The following is a 17,041-nucleotide window of genomic DNA, read 5'->3' on the forward strand; positions in this document are numbered from 1 at the left end:
TGCCACTGTAAAAATCATTTGCTAAAATTTGCATTATTAACATTATCAAGTCGCTGGTTGGTAAGACATCAGACATGACGAGTGAGAAGGGCAGCTTAGGGAGAATTGGGCTTTAAACCCTCAGCAGATCGGAGTTAGGATCAAAGGCACTTGTTTTATGTGGCTGTGTGAGACTTTGAAGTCCTGACTGCACCTACAGCACTCATTTCATCAGGTTCACTGGTGTCTTAATAGCAGATCAATAAGTTTCAAAGTCGGAGAGTTAATTTGATACTAGTGCTGATGCAGTCGTGCTGGGGAAGCAGAGAGAGGCAGAGAAAGCAGCCTATTAAGAACTGAGATGGGGATAGGTGTCTGATGGTGTTGATTGGTATCCACAAAATCCCAAATTGTAAATATTGACCTAAAAATTTGCAAGCTCTAACATATTATTAAGGGGAAATGAGATGTTGGCTTTATTGAAGGAGATTATAAGCTACTGGTTTACTGTTGTGACCAGTATCGGGTTTGGTAATACAGGCATCGAAGTAAATTTCCATTTAATGTAGAATAAATAGGCCTGAACAAAGCCCAAAGCATAGTACCTCTTGAAGATGATAAGTCTCTTATTACTCCAAAAGAGGGTATACAAATGATAGAAAGTGTTCGTTTCTTTTTCCTTTCTTACTCAGCTTTCTTTCCTACCGCAGTGTTGCTTGTTCACACTGAGGGGCGGGGGGAATGGATTTTAAGACAAAGGAAGTTCACCCTATTATTAAAACCCATAGGAAAATAATTATATATAAATAAATATTCTTTTATTCTACCTTTCGCAATTTTTGGATGCTTACGATTAACATTCGGTAATGGCCAAAAAATATTTTTATGACAAAGAAAATGATGTATGGGTATGTCGGTCTTTTGAAGGCATCCTAAACCCAAATAAATGAAACAAAAATCTGCTTAGACAAAGTGCATTGAAAGAAGATTGCGTTTTATTGCACTTTTTTTCCCGTACCAAAGAAGTGGCTGTGGGTGGAAATGATTCCCCAAACTCAGCAACAGTGTTCTTGTTTTATAGAAAAATCAATATACTAAAGAAGTTTGTTACCTATTATTATTATTTATTATTATTATTTGTCTTGACAAGGCAGTAGTTGATGGTATCCATAAAAACTGCTCCTAGAGAGAGAGAGAGGGCACACACATACGCAAATGCAAAATCCCTTTGAAAAGGAGATTTCTTTTTTTAAAAAAAAATCATAAGAACTTTTCCATCTGTATGTACGGCAGAGGTTTCCTGGCACCAGAGGTCAACTTCACACCCTTTTGGAACAAAACTCTAATTTAGAATGTTCATCTAAGGGTTGATAATGGTATTAGGGGGCCAGTAGGCTGGTCAGTGGGAGCTGTAGATTAGCGCAGTAGCCTCAACAGCTTTACCTAGACCCCCATGATTCATTGGACAGATTAGCTATCACATCTGTCATTTTTATCCCCTTTCGTTCTCCCCCTTTTACCACATTTAAACTAAGAAACTTCTCCCCAAAATGGAGGGAGGGGGAGGATTAACAAATATGATCTCGGGAGCAATTTCTGCGAAAGAAGCCACCAAAGGTATGTTCCAAAATGCGCCTGTAAAAATCACATGCCCAGGTATATAAATTAAGTAACTGATTTGATCTGTGTGGATGTGGGTGGGTGGGTGGGTGAATTGGATACAGCAGTGGATACAGATAAATTGGTTAAAACAGGTAAGAGACAACTTTTTTAAGATGTGATTTATTTTAAAACAGCGAGCGTTGAACTGCTCTAGTAGCTCAGCTCTGTGTGGTCATTTTTCAAAATCTTTCCAGTATTTCCTTCGGTTTCCATTCGCTCCTTTTGATTTCACGAATCCATTAATTATCATAAGGCATAATGCACGACTTTTCATGTTCAAAAGTTGGGACCTGGTTGAATTCAAATTAACAAGTTTGATCTCTTCCGAGTCCAAGGGAGACCACTTTCCGCTTACTGGTTCGTTAATGGTTGTTCTTGGGTTCTTCAAGTGTTGTTTCCTGTGTGTTTATTACAGAAAGATGTCACCATTAAAAGGGAATTTAAGAGTTTCTGTAAATGTAATGGTTCATCCAGAATAAAGTGAGTGAGACAGTTCTTGGAAACTAGGGAATTGGAGTAGAAGGAATTGTAGCTGATGAAGGTGTCTCTTGTCAAAATTGTGTAGGAATTATTTACTGTGCTGTCTTTTCTGAGCTGCTAGACTAAAAGTGAAGACATGGAAAATTATCCCAGATGGGATGAATTGCTCCTTCTCTGTTCTTTTTTTTTAAGGAAAAAAGATTTCAGAAAAAGTCTTCTTTTTCTTAGAACAGTATGAATAAAAATCTGGACAGCTGTCAAAAAATATATGCAGTCTGTATTTTTTTAAAAAAATAAAAATAAAAATCTAACAATAAGCATAACTAAATAGCTTCAATAGTCTATATCTCACCCCCCCTCCCCAAATAATGATCTGTACTTCATTAAAAGAGTATTAATCTAGTTGCCGGTCTCTTGGGAGACACCTTAAGATGATGATATTGTGGGGGGAGGGGGTTCCCCCCCGAATTGTTAAAAAAAAAAATTCTAGCAGATTTGGTCCCTGTCAGTCAGAAATAATTGTGTTCTTAATCTTGTCCCTGATGGATGACTCGGAGTTCAGCAACGGGCCAGCTCCAATGACAAATACAATATTAATATTCATTAACTGCTTTGACAATGCTAATTTTGATGCAGTAGTAAAGGGCCTTCCAAAGTTAGCGGCCAAAGCATCAGAGCTACGCAAGGTGGCAAGATAATTTGTGCTGGTTTGCTGAGCTGAAGGCTTTTAAAGTCTATAGCAAAAAGCTAGGTACCACAAACAAAAAAGAGAAAGGGGAAAAAGTTCTGAAGCATTGGAAGGCAGGGCGGCGGAAGTAATACGATCACACTCCGCTAAAAAATTTGACACCTCTGATGCAGTTTCTTTGAGTGAAATTTCTACAAAGTTGCAACAAAAAAAGCATAGCATGGTAAGTCAGCACATTCGTGATTTTGTTTAATCTTTTTGATCTTTTCAATTATCGCTATTTGAAGATCAATAGTCATTTTTTCCTACTATGCTTAGAAGGCGCGCAGCGGTGGTTTAATATGTGTTAGGACCATTCGCTTTAAAGGAAGACATCCGCAAGTTTCTGTGATTTTTACTTAAAACCATGGGGAAAATTACATACTAAATGCTTCTGTTTTTGTTTTGTTTTTTTGTCTGCTTTTTAGACATTATGCTATACTTTTTTAAAGTCTTTATAAAAATAGAATTCAATTATTGCTGTTGACAGGAATTTGGGAATGGGGGAATTTTGTAAGGAAGGGGGGGGGAAAGAGCGGAACAATCTTCTACCTTTTACTGAAATTGAACCACGGGCTTCCCCCAATTGAGTGGCATCAAATAGCCATTAAAGCTTCATTTCAGTGACGAGCAGCAAAGCAGTGCTTTCACCAAGTTAGGTGAACTTTGGAGAACTGAGATTTCCTTTATATTTGCCAAGTCGGCAAACAAAATATCGGCTTTTGTTCTTTAGACTGAATATACAGGGTTTTGTGGGAAGGAGGGGAGAGAGAAACGAGAGCTTTTTCACTTTTTTGTGGATTTGCATTGAATCAGGGGGAGAGGCGAGTATTGTTCATTTTCCTACCATGCGAGATAATTCTATGAATGGAACTGGACTTGAGCATCTTTTCTGAAGAGCTGGCGTTGCAGAGCTGCTTCCCGTGTGTTTATCTGCTCAGTGCAGCTCAGTGGTGAATGGCTTAGGTAGGGTGCTGCCCTCCAGTGGATCAACCAACGGCAGTCTTATTGCACATCATGTAGGTATGTTAATATAACAAGCGGCAGCATGCTTGAAACCAGGCAGCGTGAAGCATCCTGATTAAAACTGTTGTAAATGGTAAGCTAAACCTTTTCCTCTTTCCCACAAGGCTAGCAGAGTGAGGCATTGCTTTTAATGAATCGGCACTGATACTTTCATTTCTGTCGCATGTTTTTGTTGCATGTTAATTTTTCTCTGTTCGGAGCATTTTAAGATTGACGGGTTTAAAGCATAGCAAAGAGTTTTTGTCTTTTAAAAGAAGCTTCAGAGTTTGGGAACTTTAGCATGGATAAAGTGATCTCTGTCATCATTAACAACTAACCCTTTGCCTTTTTCTTCTTCTTGGAGACACACAATATTCTTCAGTGCTTTGCTCCTCAAGGTTAGGTTAAGTAAGGCCATCACTTTCCTTCCATCAACGAAAAGTTGTCTTAGCGAAGCCGAATGTTTGGGGGATTCCTCCCCTTGTAGAAAATCTCATGGTAGTACTTGTTCCCCTGTTCCCATAAATAATAAAGTTTGCTTTAACATCTGTGTGCTGGACCTAAGAAGAATCTGATATTGAACAGCAGATCCATTTGGTCTCTCCCATGTGTAATTGCAACTTCATTGCAACAAGAGGAGGGTTCTATCCCTCCACAGAGGTACTATCACAGCTTATTTTGCTAACTTTCAGATATTTTGTTTCTTAATTAGTTGGGTTTCTGTTCTTAGACTGTGCTTACTTCTCTGACACTTCAACACCCCCCGCCCCCGCAAACCCAAATATTTTTGGAAATTTTAATTGCAGAACGTTAACTAGATGATTGCTCTCTGCAATGCTTTCAGATCAGTTCTGCTGAGAAACTATTTTTTGAAGAAACTTGGTATTGCTTTGCATTGCTTATAGGAAAGAAGTAAAGAAAAAAATACTAGGCATTATACTGTTGTGCTTCCTCAACCCCCCCCCCCCCTTATGTTGCTTCCCTCTGCCTCCTGTTTTTGGGATATCCAAGAAAAGGAAAGCCTCAGTTTAAAAGCTGCTGCCCATACTATTTGCTGCACTTTATAAGTTATTGTTGCTAAATGATTGGGAACTGTCCATCACCAGCCAGAGAACTTGCAGTTTACTTAAGAAATTGCACGTGGGACAAAAGCAGCCGCTGGAGTGTGGTGGCCGCTGTGAATAGAGGGAGGGAAGGCAATTAGTTGCCGTGTTGTTGGAGCTTTTTACTTGTCAAACTGGAGCCTCATTGCTTTTGTTATTGCCATGTAAAGGGAAATTGCAGGGTTTTGTTTTGGTATTAAGGGCCTTAACGGTTGCTGGCTGACACTTTACGTGCAAAGGCCAGATAAGTGCGGAAAAGGATGGTGGTAAGAAAAGCAAACAGAAGAACTTTCTGTCTCCGTTGATTACATTCTGGCGAGTGTCTCCAGATTCTTAAGGTTTTGTCTCCACTTCTGAATTGCAGATCAGTCTGTACACCTGTAAAGTAATAATAGCAACGATAGTAATTAATACAGCAGGAGAACATTTCAGTGACTTCTGTAGTGATTAGCGCAGCATAGGTTTTGAAACTGTCTTAAAAATCATTGTGTAGGTTATATTACTATATATAAAGGTATAAGGGTTTATGACAGGTCTTCTTCACATCTCCTCCAGATGAGTATAAATTCTTTGTGGGTTTTGGACATTTCAGAAACTTTTTTGCTGTGATAAAATTAACTTGCACACCGAACTACTAATCATACTGAACCACAGATAGTTTTACCTATCCATCGTGCTTAACCATATTACTGGCGCTTTCTTGTCAGGTATTTTGAGAGTTAGCCACTATAGGTTTGACCGCATTCCCCCATAAAAACCAGAGCTGCCTTTGCGATTTTTGTTTCTTAAGTCAATACCTATCACAAAGGATGGATAACTTATGAATGTAGATGAAAAAAGACACAATTTTTCAGTTCGCGGAGGAATCTGGTCTCTCTCTTAAGCTCGTGCTTACAGAAACTAAAATAAGCTTGCTGTAGCAAAATACCTTAGACAGTAAGACTGTAGTAAACTTGATGAGCATTTCTTATACTGTTTTCATGTGAACCAACCTGTTTAAACCAAAAACCAAAAAAATTAATATTGGTAAAAGTTGGGGGCGAAGGAGAGTGATTACTAATGTGTCAAACTGATAACAAAATCAACTGCTTCCTGCAGGTCTCTCCTGAAGAAATTTGTTTGGTGGGATCTGACAGTGACTGCTTGTTACACTTAGGTGCTCCTGCTCCCTCATGGCTATCCGTTGTTGCCTCACTACGCATAGCATTACCTGTAACTATTTGAATCGTAGTAGCGTTGTCATTTATTTCCAAGGTAACTGCTTCTTTAGCTATCCTTAGCAAGCAAACGGAGGGGCGGTTTGGGGGGGTGTTTGACAGCAAGAGAATTTGCGTATTAAAAAACCGAAGTGATTATTTCAAGTTTTGAAATCCACAACAGAGACAATCTTAGAAAATAAGACACCTTCTCTCACAGCCGACATCCGATGTCACGATGGATGCGGAGCATTCAGGGAACGCCAGGCCTCAAATCTGGAAACATCTTGATCTTTTAGGACTGTACTTTAAGTGAAAAAACGCAGGCGGGGGATGGGAGGGAGACAGAAAGTGAAAAGCTGCAAGGGAAATAATACAAAGCTAGTACAATTGGCATCTAGACAGTGAAGGGGGGAAAAAGTTTATGAGATTAAGAGTGGGAAAGACAAAGCCGTTATGTACCCGAGGGATGCAATTTTAGTGGGAATGGAAGATTTGAGTGGTAAAGGAGGAGCACTCGCCTCTGGGTTCTCTCTGTTTCAGCAGTTTGGCTGTTGGCATCTCAATTTGAATTGCTGGGTGAGTAGCATATGTGTTTGTGTGTGTGTGTGTGTGAGAGAGAGAGAGAGAGAGAGAGAGAGAGAGCGAGAGAGAGAGCGCATCTTGACCATTGAACTAGTTGTGTGACTTGTTTTTATTCGTGTCTGTGGAAGCATTTTTTAAAAGGAAGATAGAACAGTCAATTCAAGCTGTGACCTTTGTTCAATACTTAAAAAAAAATACAGTGCGAGTCAGTTTAGGGGAGGGGGTAGAATGACTTGTCAGTGACAGTTCTTAACATACTGTAATAGTTACAAAACAACACAAAGCATGCATGTCCTTTTCATCACATGCAAAGGCATGGAACAATTAAAAAATAATTGTTGGAGGGGATTTTTCTTTTGCCTTTTCTTCTTCTTGGAGAGCAGTTCTCTTTTTTGTTGCGGAGTGTTGTCATAGGGAAAAGGCCATTTCATAATATACAGCTGGTTGTATTTATTGAGCTAAAGCTGTTGAGTGGAGCTTGCCAACAAAAGCAAGTGTGTATGCGTGCATGTATTTTTTTGTATATGTACTGTGATAGGTGTATGTAGCATAACAAAACATTCCCTTTTTATTTATTTGTTATGTTTGCTTCAGAATTTTATTTGATTGTGCAGGTATTTCATCTCTTAGTTATTCTCTGCTTTGGAAGCCAAGCCTTATTTCTGCTTGACAGACATAAGTATTTACATTAGTAAAGTAAGTTCTGCTGATTTTAAGTGCCTGATTTCCAAAGTGGATTTTTTTTTTTAAAGATAATGTAGTATTTAAATTTTCTACAGTCTTAACCTTACATATTATTTGTTTAAATGTCCCACCCACCTTCACCCAAGGTGTTAATTTGAGTAGATTTGTTAAACATGCAGTCTTTCGAATGGTTCTGGGTTCCATGTGGAAATAAATTGGATTCAGTGAGGACAATGTTCATTTACTCTATTAGGAACATAGAAGAGACAACAGGTTGTTATAGTAATTACTTGCATTGTAAAGATATCCAGAAGATGTTAGTTGAAAAGATACATATACTTCAGTGCTTGTGACAAGAAAAATGCATTCGGGGGTTTTTCAGGACGCATCTAAGGGGATGCAGAACATACCTTGCTTGCTATGCTGCAATAACCAAGCTCTGTCTCATTGAGGTTTAGGCCTCGTTATGGATAGCCTTCCCTATCTAATGTCTTCAAAAAATGGTTGAAATGCTATTATATATCATTTTTATCTTTCAGTTTTCAGTGATCCTCTCGTGTGTGTGTGTCTGTGTGTGTGTTTAAATATTTTGTGAACTAAAAGATTCTCAAAGACGAAAGTTTGGCTTAACGTCTCTCTATGTCTATATAGTTGTGGATATTAAACTGTTACATAATGCACATAAGTTAATAAAAATGATCTTTTATAGACTATGTAACAATGAAATGCATATTTATATAGGATTTTGGAGAATTTATAATATTGGATTTTATTTTTTTAATGCTGTTTTACTGTTGCGATAAAAACTACATATGAATTGCAGTTAATCTAGTTTTCTCTCATTTCACTCTCCCCTTTATCCAAACCATCTCTTCATCCTAAAATACATGTAGACTTTGGTTCTGAATAGCTTTTCTATTGTATATAAATATCATGTTTTCCCCAGCCTGGGCCGTGTGTGTGTGTGTGTGTTGTTTTGTTTTGTTTTGTCTGCACATAATAGAGACCTGCATAAACAAGTGCATGAATTGCCACACAACAGTTTCCCCCCCTGTGTTCTGGAAATCAAAAACTAAAGCAATTTAGATAATTTTTACATTGATAGTGATTCATATGAAAGAGGAAGCCAATCTTTCCTCTAAATACATTTGGAACAAAACAGCACGACCTCATTCTATCTTTACATTATTCCTGAATTCCAAAGCACAGTTATATGCTTTTTTTTTTGCGTGTGTGTATTGTTACTTGTTTTGTGATTGGTTTCATTTGTTTCTGTGATTTAGAAGAGGTTGATGCATGTACTTCTGAGCATCACTTTGGAGAAAAATCATGTCACTGGGCTCTTGATCTTTATCCATATTATATCTCAGTGTATAACAACCTAAAACAAATTATGTAGATGAGTTTAAATATAAAGTAGAATGAAATTAGCGCTTGTTTCAAAGTTTCCATCAAGAACTTGGCAGGTGGGGAGGGGGCAGATTGTGATGGCTGTCCGTTTTTCCATCACAACTTCTTGTATTAGGCATACACCTGTGGGTTTCAATCTTTAATCCTTTTATAATGCTGGTAAAACTAACCTGGAATTACGTAGGCCACAATTTTTAAATGGCTAGTTATTTAACAGGCTGCTAAATTGTTTCAAGTAATAAAAAACTAAGCATTGTTGTCACTTCATAAAGAAATTAGCATGAATTAGGAAAAAAAACATGTTTAATGTATTAACTTGTAGGTTTTTTTTGCAGAACTTTTAAAAGCTAACACTGACTGACATGATATTGATTGTTCCCAAAATCTTCTTGCCGGAGTATTTAGATCTCACCCCAAAATAAAATAAAATACAATAAAACCTCCCTGTAAAAGAATATTTCATGTATATTATCACATTTATTACCTGTACATTCTGGGTTATGTCACATGCTATTATGAAACACGGTTGGTTTTCTGTCCATCAAAAGTAGCATTAAAATAACAGCAATCTTTTTTTAAAAAAAATGCATTTGTTTGAATCTTATTGTTTGAGGTACTATGTATAGTTTTCTTTCTCCTAAGCAAGTGGTAAAATCCTAATGATTTCAGTTACAGACCGATCCTAGCCATGTTTACTTGGAAGCAAGTCGCCCTGAGTTTGTTGGAACTTGTTTCCTGGTAGGTATTCTTAGGATTGTATCCTTAATGTGTCTTTGTTATTAAATTATGTGGGTATGTCTTGCAATCTTTCTATAAGAAAGAGTGTATAAAAGTGTCATGTAGAAGTGAGGCAGGGGACATGGGATATCAGTGAACATTGCCCCCAGACTTTGTTTAAATTAGCTGTCCCATATTTTAGAGCAAGAAGCCAGCATTGTTTTATTTAAACAATTTACCGAATTACGGGGACTGGAAGGTAGGCCCTTATTGATAGGAGCAGTCCTCTAACCAGGAAATAGCTGATAAAGAAAAACAGAAGGGAAGTAGAAATATGCTGTGCCTACGCCACTCCTTGAAGAGGGTGTGTGTGTGTGTGTGTGTGTGTGTGTGTGTGTGTGGTTTGCTTTTTGTCAGACTCAAGCTAGGGGAGTATTGTCCCAGCACATGGTTGTCAGCGCTTCTGTTGTCATTTGTGTGAAGGAAGAAAATGAGCCCTTTTTTTTAGTGTAGGGAGCCATGGTTATCAATGGAGGCCTTGTCTTCAGTTACAATAGGGAGCGAGCACAGGGCAAGACCTTAGGTAGAAATGAGCTACACTAAACTTTGAAAGGGTTCAGAGCACTGTATCAACAATAATAGGCTAAGGAGAAGTAGATTTCTGAAGAAAATGCTTAGTCAGGTGTGAAAGCATTCTTTATTTCAATAAAGTGCATGTTGCGTAGATAAACAGAATGGTCTCATTCCGCACAAGAACATGTCTAGCACTTGGAAGGGGGAAAGATGAAGAGTTTGTTTGTATTCATTGTCTTTTAAATGTGTCAGAATTCTCTAAAATGTGACATTTTTTTTTCTTATTCTGTTGTATTTGTTTATTTAGGTAATTTATATACTGCTCCATATTTCAAAAGGTTTACAATCTTATTTTGTTTGAATTAATAATGCACATTAAAGACACACATTTCTGTTGTAAATATGGCATTGGGAACCAACAGGTTATAGGAGACAGGTTGGTAAAAATAAAATTTAGAAATAGCGCAAAACTCAGGCACTCCTCCTGTGAAATTATGGTGTCCCAAAACAAGAGAGAAATCCATGTTCAGTGTGGCTGATGTTGTATTATAATAATAAACTGGCTACAGGCACATTGCTTTTTCTAGATTTGTAAAGTCCAGAAACTTCTAAAGAAAGCTTTAAAACGTTCATTGATTAGTGAAGATAAATGAGATTAAATTTATGCATTTCAGTCTTGATAATAAAAATTAGTGGATCTTTCTAGTCGTAAGCGTGTTACCTCATAATAATATTTTACCGACTTCCAGAAGTATGGTGCAGAGTTTTAATAAGAGCATCTGGAAAGAGTATAGAATTCCAGTTCTTAAATGTAAATGTGTTGTGAATGGCACAATTTGCTGGTGCACAGAGCTGTCCTTGGAAGGGTTTAGTAATCCAAGATGACTGTGCTTTAATGCAATCTCTCAAAGATTAACAGAAAAGGCCTACAAAACTACTTCTCTTTTGCTTTAGTGTATTAGGCTTTTAAAGGCAGTTTTAAGTTACAAGTCCAGTTTTGATTGTGTAGAAAAATAAAGCACTAAGGGAATATTGATGGGGAGGGGAAGGCAGGTAGAGCTATAGTTCCATTTGTTTTCAATATGTGGTGATGATTCATAGGTTTAGAGGTGAGTTGCAAGATTCAATTTCTCTTAGAATATGAATCCTAGAGGAAGAATTAGAACCATATAGGTCTGGGGCAAAGTGCCTATTCAATATTAAATTTACCACAATCCAAAATGTGAACAGTGTAGACAGGAGGATGCTAAGAGAACATGCTGTGCAAGCTAACAGAAGTTTATGCTTTAAGTATGCTTGGAAGGTGAGCGGTTCTTTCCCAGGGTTGTGACCTTCATGAACTATGGCATGGATCTGATTTGTTCCTATTGAAAGCTTTCTGTACCCTTGAGCATTTGGCATATAAGAAGGTAGTGCATTGGGCTGTATATGTAATTATTGCTGTTGTGTGCAATTACCTTTAATTTTACTAGCAGTATCCCTGCATGTGTAATGCCCTGGTTTTTCTCCACCTCATGCATTGAGGGAAATGTATAGGAATTTACTCACAACACAGCTGTTCTTTCAACTACAGTTCAGCTTACATTTCTAATGGGAAACTCAGCTCTATGGTTTATGTTATCTTTGTTTATACATGTGCTAAACCATCCCTAATTCCTGTTTGGTAACTTCATTGTTGATTCCATGAGTGCAATTTAGTTTGCTTTGCTTCAGGCATAGGCAATCAAGGGGGGAAAACAAACTTTTCCTGTTGTTTGTATTTTGATTTGCCTTTTCAGTCCAGAACATTAATTAGCAAGTTTAAAACAAAAGGAGTGCCTTACTTCCTTATTCTCTCATTTTATATTTACGTTTGCATTTATTCTAAATTCCGTCTACTAGGATAACTAACTTAAAAAATAAGAACTGCTGTGATAGCCATTAACGGCATAAAAAAGAGATGTTGTTTCCAAAGAACTTCAATTTTCTCAGAATAGCTATTAGCTTTTATTATAAAATAAGCATGAACAAAGTAAGAGGAAAATATACTCCAGGGGACAATCACATACAGTATCTGGAAGACGGGATGGGCTAAGATGATCTAATAGTGCTTTTTATCTAATTTCTGTGACTTACCTTTTATAGCCATTGGATAGTGCTAGAGACTGCTCTTTTTAGTCAGGCAAACCCCCTGTATACTTCAAAGAGAGAAGCAAATGCAGGATTAATCTTCTTCTCATCACTCACATTGCTAATAGTCTCCCCCTGTGCCTCTACTCCCCCCCCCCCCAGTCAAAGCTTATTTAATATAATTCCATAATCCTGCTTTTAAAGCCAACCTTGTTTGTTACACAACCAGAAGTGCTTCCAGAATTGTTTGTACCTTCCTCTTGCAAATTATTGGATATCTTTAAACCGAGCATAGCTTTCCTCTCCCAATGCTTCCTTCTTCAGTGATTGTCTTCACCTTACTCTTCTATCCGTGACAAAACTAAATTGTGACCACCAAACAAAGGGAGAGCTTCATTTCTATAGAAATATGCATATATAGATAGATCGACATAGATTAGTTTTAACCATGTGTGGTCATCACTATATATCAGCACACTTAGTGGTGCATTTCCCTCTTAACTGTGGAAACAGCCCCAGACCCTAGTTTTGAACCGAGTGTTGGTAGGAGAAACTGGAGTGGAAGACACTGCAGACTCATGACTCCCAGTCTTCTGTTGTGTGATCTGCTTTTTTAAACTGCTGATTTTAACTGCTGTTGGGTTTGTTTGTTAGTGCATTTTGTTTTTAGGTTGCTTTTTAAATCTTATTTTGTACTGTGTCAGTTTTGTGTAAACTGCCTTCTGTACAAATTTGCAAATTCAACCACCACCACCACCATGCCGTTGTTCTGCTTCATTTCTGCTTTAAAACCAACAGCGTGCCGAACGCTTATTCAGAGATCTGATCACTGGTATCAGACCTAGTGGACAAAGCAGGAAAGGAAGGCTTGACAGTACGTGAAGGGCAAATGAGTGTTTGATGTGACAAGGGAGTAACCTACAGAACCTTCAGGAATAAACTCCCCTAATAACCAGGTGAGGCTGTTCCAGGCACTGAACGTGGCATGGCAGGACTCTGAATAGCAGGAGTGAAATAGGAAAACAAAGGCTTCCCTCCTTCACAAAGCAGTTATTACAAGTCTGATGATAACTCAGAAGACCTGCTATGGAGGTGCCTCAGCCTCGAATTCTAGCATAAATTTCTTGATGTGGTGAAGAAAAGTCAGCATCGCTCATGCTAAACATTTATAGGAACAGTGAGGATTGGAGCTAAGTGCTCACTCATAAGAACATTAGCTTCTGGGCAACTATTTGAATAAACGAGATTTTCCCAGGTAAAGATTTACCAAATTATTCTCTAAACTCTTTCTTTGGGAATTGTACATTCTCTCCTCATGGCTGGCAGTATTGGAGACTTGACCTCCTGCCACTGGTGTTACAGCCACTTAGAGGGGTGAGGTGGGGGCGCTCTGGTGGGAGGGTTCCACTGGTGCTCTGTCACCATCCCAAACTCACTGCTGCCACGCCCTGCTCCTGCCCTGCCCTTGGCAAGTTCAGTGACACCAGTACCAGGAAGCCAGGTCCACAGGCTGCCCTCCCCATCAGCTGCTCTTGTATTTTACCATGTCGTATGTAACATTTCATGAACTTTGGAACACCAGAAACTGGCATCATGATTTTACTTCTGTATCTGAGCAGGTCTAATGCCGAAGCAGGCATGTAGACCATCGATGCTGTTAAGGCAGTGCATGTTATTAATGAAATGCGTCAATCATTCCCAAAGTTTTCATTGGTTTGTCACATCTGGCTTAGTATGTAGTGGTCCAAACTATACACACAAAGTGAAAAGATGTTCCATGTCATATATTTTGGCTGGTCAGACCAGATTATATGCCATGGTTTCTCATGGAAGCCATGGAGGTGTGATCTGTGAACTGGACTCTGCTGTACAGTACATGGAATCTGAGAATTCTACATAGAATCCATGTGATACATTTGACTGATGGTTCATTGAGGAGTTTAAAAGCCACATGACTGAGTACACTCTGACATACTTACACTGTAAAAACTGCAAGCATGCAATTTGTCTGAAAACAGAGGGAAAGGAAGTGTGAATGCAGTGTGTGTGTGTGTGTGTGTGTGTGTGCGCGCGCAAAGCTTGTTGAAGAGATAGAATGAACCACAAAGGATTTTCTTCTTCTCTAGTGTGACTTTCCTCTAACACTTTGGTGTGTGCATTCTTTTTAATTAGGTTACAGTTTGCAGATATAAAAATGCTAGATGCATTCATGGAAGGATGAAAGATTGCTTGACTGCATCACCCATTTAGAACAATTTAGAACAATTCCACACAGAACAAGATGGGCGAACCACCACACCTTGTACTCTGTTAGAAACCCTTCTACACATACCTACCCATTTGCTCCGTTCAAATACCACTTTTTAGACATTCATTTGTGCTTCTGAAATAGCTTGCGAAATAAAAGCCGTAAAATAACGAAATTCTTCTAAAAACGAGTTAGCATAAAACAACAAATAAGAACAATAGGCAGTAAATGCACGGTCCTTGTTGAATTAAAATAGTGAGTTAAGTTGTGTTTATTCCCATTGTACAGGTGGGAAAATCAGGCCAAGAAAGCATGACTTTCCCATGAATGCATGCAGTGTGTTCCTCTGAATGTTTACTGAGAAGCAAGTCTCCCTGTGATCATTGGAACTCAGTCCCTACTAAGTGTGCCTAGGATTGCAGCCTTTCAGATAGATTCTTTGTTTTCAGTAGTAACTCCTGTAGCATTAAGCAGACCTCACTCACTCCATAGCTGTGCTGAAGTTTTAACTTAATTTTAACCAGTTCAAAGCTTTTGTTAATCTTACTGCAAAAACAAACATGAATGATACAGTATTTTGAAAAGTGCTTTGAAAAGATCAACAAAACACATACGTATTGTTTTTTAATGAACACATTCTAGGTTTCATGGTCTCCATTGAAAATATCCATCCCCTTTTGACAATGGATGCTGCTAATCTAGTCTGAAGATAATAGCAAAGACTGACAGGTGCTGGACTGAGGTGGCGCTCGAGAGCACCACTGCACTGTCCCTCGGTCTTTTAATGTAATTCCTTTTACTTGATGTTAATGCAAATTGTTCCTTACTTAAAGTAATAAAAGAAAATGAAGACACATTTGAAAATGAAAGTTGACTCTAATCCATTTGTCATCTAATACTAGCCTCTTTATCTTTGCTGCTACCTAATCTGGTTAAATGTCCCTGTTGTAGGATTTTATTGTAAATCCTCTATAGGGAATAAGTCTCTCTCTCTCTCTCTCTCTCTCTCTCTGTGTGTGTGTGTGTGTGAGAGAGAGAGAGAGAGAGAGAGAATTGGATTACTCATAGTGAAATGGTTCTTTGCTTTGCTTGTTTCATCTTAATTTTTCCTTGGTAATCTTGTGAAGGTAACTTACAGTATCATACAAACTGTAGCACTTTAAAAAAAAAATATATTGTTGCATTCTGTTTGCGTTATTTTAAAAAATAAATAATAGCTTTACATTGTCTTGGAATCATAACAGAAAAAAATGTGCCCTCATGTCTTTAAGCATCTGTTTATAACCATGCCATTTTTCTCCCTAAAACTTAGTGTACTGACATTCATTGTTAAGAAGCTGCTTATTAGTGTACTTCGAACTGAACATTGCTGCACAGTTTCATACATAGCTATTCAAAAGTAAGCTCCACTGAATTCAAAGGGTCTTACGCTCAAGAAAATGTGTAGAGGATTGCAGTCTCAATCTCTTTTACTACAGAGCAGTGACCAGTTGTTCGTTTCTATTTAATGGTCTAAGTACTGCAAAATGATTTGTCCCGTTCTCCGGTTCATATGGAAAGAGTTTTAAACAAAGCAAAACAGAAGTTGGTCCTTCTGATGAAAGAAGAGGATGTAAATAGTTTCTCCGTAAGGAAATAATAGAACTGCCTGTTCTGAAAAGGCATGAAGGGAAAATTGGGGGTGAAATTTGAATTGCCAGGCCTCCACGTTTCCTTCTTGTAAAGATTTGCCCTTTTTTTTTAAGAACATACAAGATCCAATGGGAATGGCAACTTATTACAGGGTGTAGCAGATGCACAATTGGCTTCTGCATGCCCGCTAATATAACTTTTGAACTGCCGACACATGGGTCTCACTTTTGGCTAGATCTGTGTGTCCTGGAATGAACTCTGCAGCATGCACACATCTGACTGTGGGTGAGAGCTGTGTCTCAGCAGTTTGAACGTTGCATTATTAGCAGGTACATATTGGTGAAAGTGATCCTTTTAACTCCTATACCCGATAAAAATCAACAATCAATTGCTCCCTTAGGCTTCCTTATTTCAGGATGCTAAAGCCCCTTACAAGACCACAATGCATCCTGCCTTTGTCTAAGCACAGTAAAACAAACAAACACAATATACTACTTTCTGTGCCATAAGGGCAGCCCCCCCCCCAATCGGTGGGTGGCCTGTCTGTAGGTCCCGAAAACCATACAGATGGGTTACAAGGTCACCAGGAATGGGTGCTGGGACAATACAGTGCATGGGATTAAAGAAGTTTCATTTTACAGGTCAGGCTTTTGCAAGCCAAAGGGTGGTCCTTAATAACAATGAGCTTATCTTGACCGACATCTTTAGCAAGCAGTTTGAGAACCAGATCATTAGGAAAAGCAGGAACTAATAAGCTTGTGTGAAAATGTGGGGGGTGGGGGACTGAGGCTATTTGGATGACATTCTTACTGTGTACAAATGTCTTACGCCTAGTTTTATAGCAGAGTATGTGTGTGTGTGTTTCTAAACTGCTTTCTTAATGTTTGCGCTATGTAGCTTTCTTAACACAGCATTTTCCTCACACTCTCCA

The 17,041-nt window shown here is 38.3% G+C and overlaps 1 protein-coding gene and 1 long non-coding RNA gene across 43 annotated transcripts in view; one reads left to right on the forward strand and one right to left on the reverse strand.

The window, feature by feature from the left end:
* Nucleotides 1-17,041, forward strand: part of TCF7L2 (transcription factor 7 like 2) — a 205,556-nt gene that overhangs the window by 153,158 nt on the left and 35,357 nt on the right. For 31 of the 42 annotated variants that reach the window (XM_081006424.1, XM_081006427.1, XM_081006423.1 and 28 more), the window contains one exon: nucleotides 9,501-9,569. The exons of 9 other annotated variants lie outside the window; for them this stretch is intronic. In XM_081006424.1, the coding sequence (XP_080862550.1) occupies nucleotides 9,501-9,569 (69 nt within the window). Of the gene's footprint in view, nucleotides 1-6,485; nucleotides 6,732-9,500; nucleotides 9,570-17,041 lie in introns of those variants that run through there. 2 more of the 42 variants (XM_081006412.1, XM_081006429.1) reach the window with 2 other exon arrangements.
* Nucleotides 4,523-6,710, reverse strand: LOC308477675. The gene is made up of 3 exons (XR_013986657.1): nucleotides 6,615-6,710; nucleotides 6,167-6,511; nucleotides 4,523-5,334 (listed from the first exon to the last, which is right to left on the reverse strand). It is a non-coding gene; the product is annotated as an uncharacterized lncRNA (long non-coding RNA).

The sequence above is a fragment of the Podarcis pityusensis genome (genome assembly GCF_964106645.2).
Source record: "Podarcis pityusensis genome assembly, chromosome: 5".
Lineage (NCBI taxonomy): Eukaryota > Metazoa > Chordata > Lepidosauria > Squamata > Lacertidae > Podarcis > Podarcis pityusensis.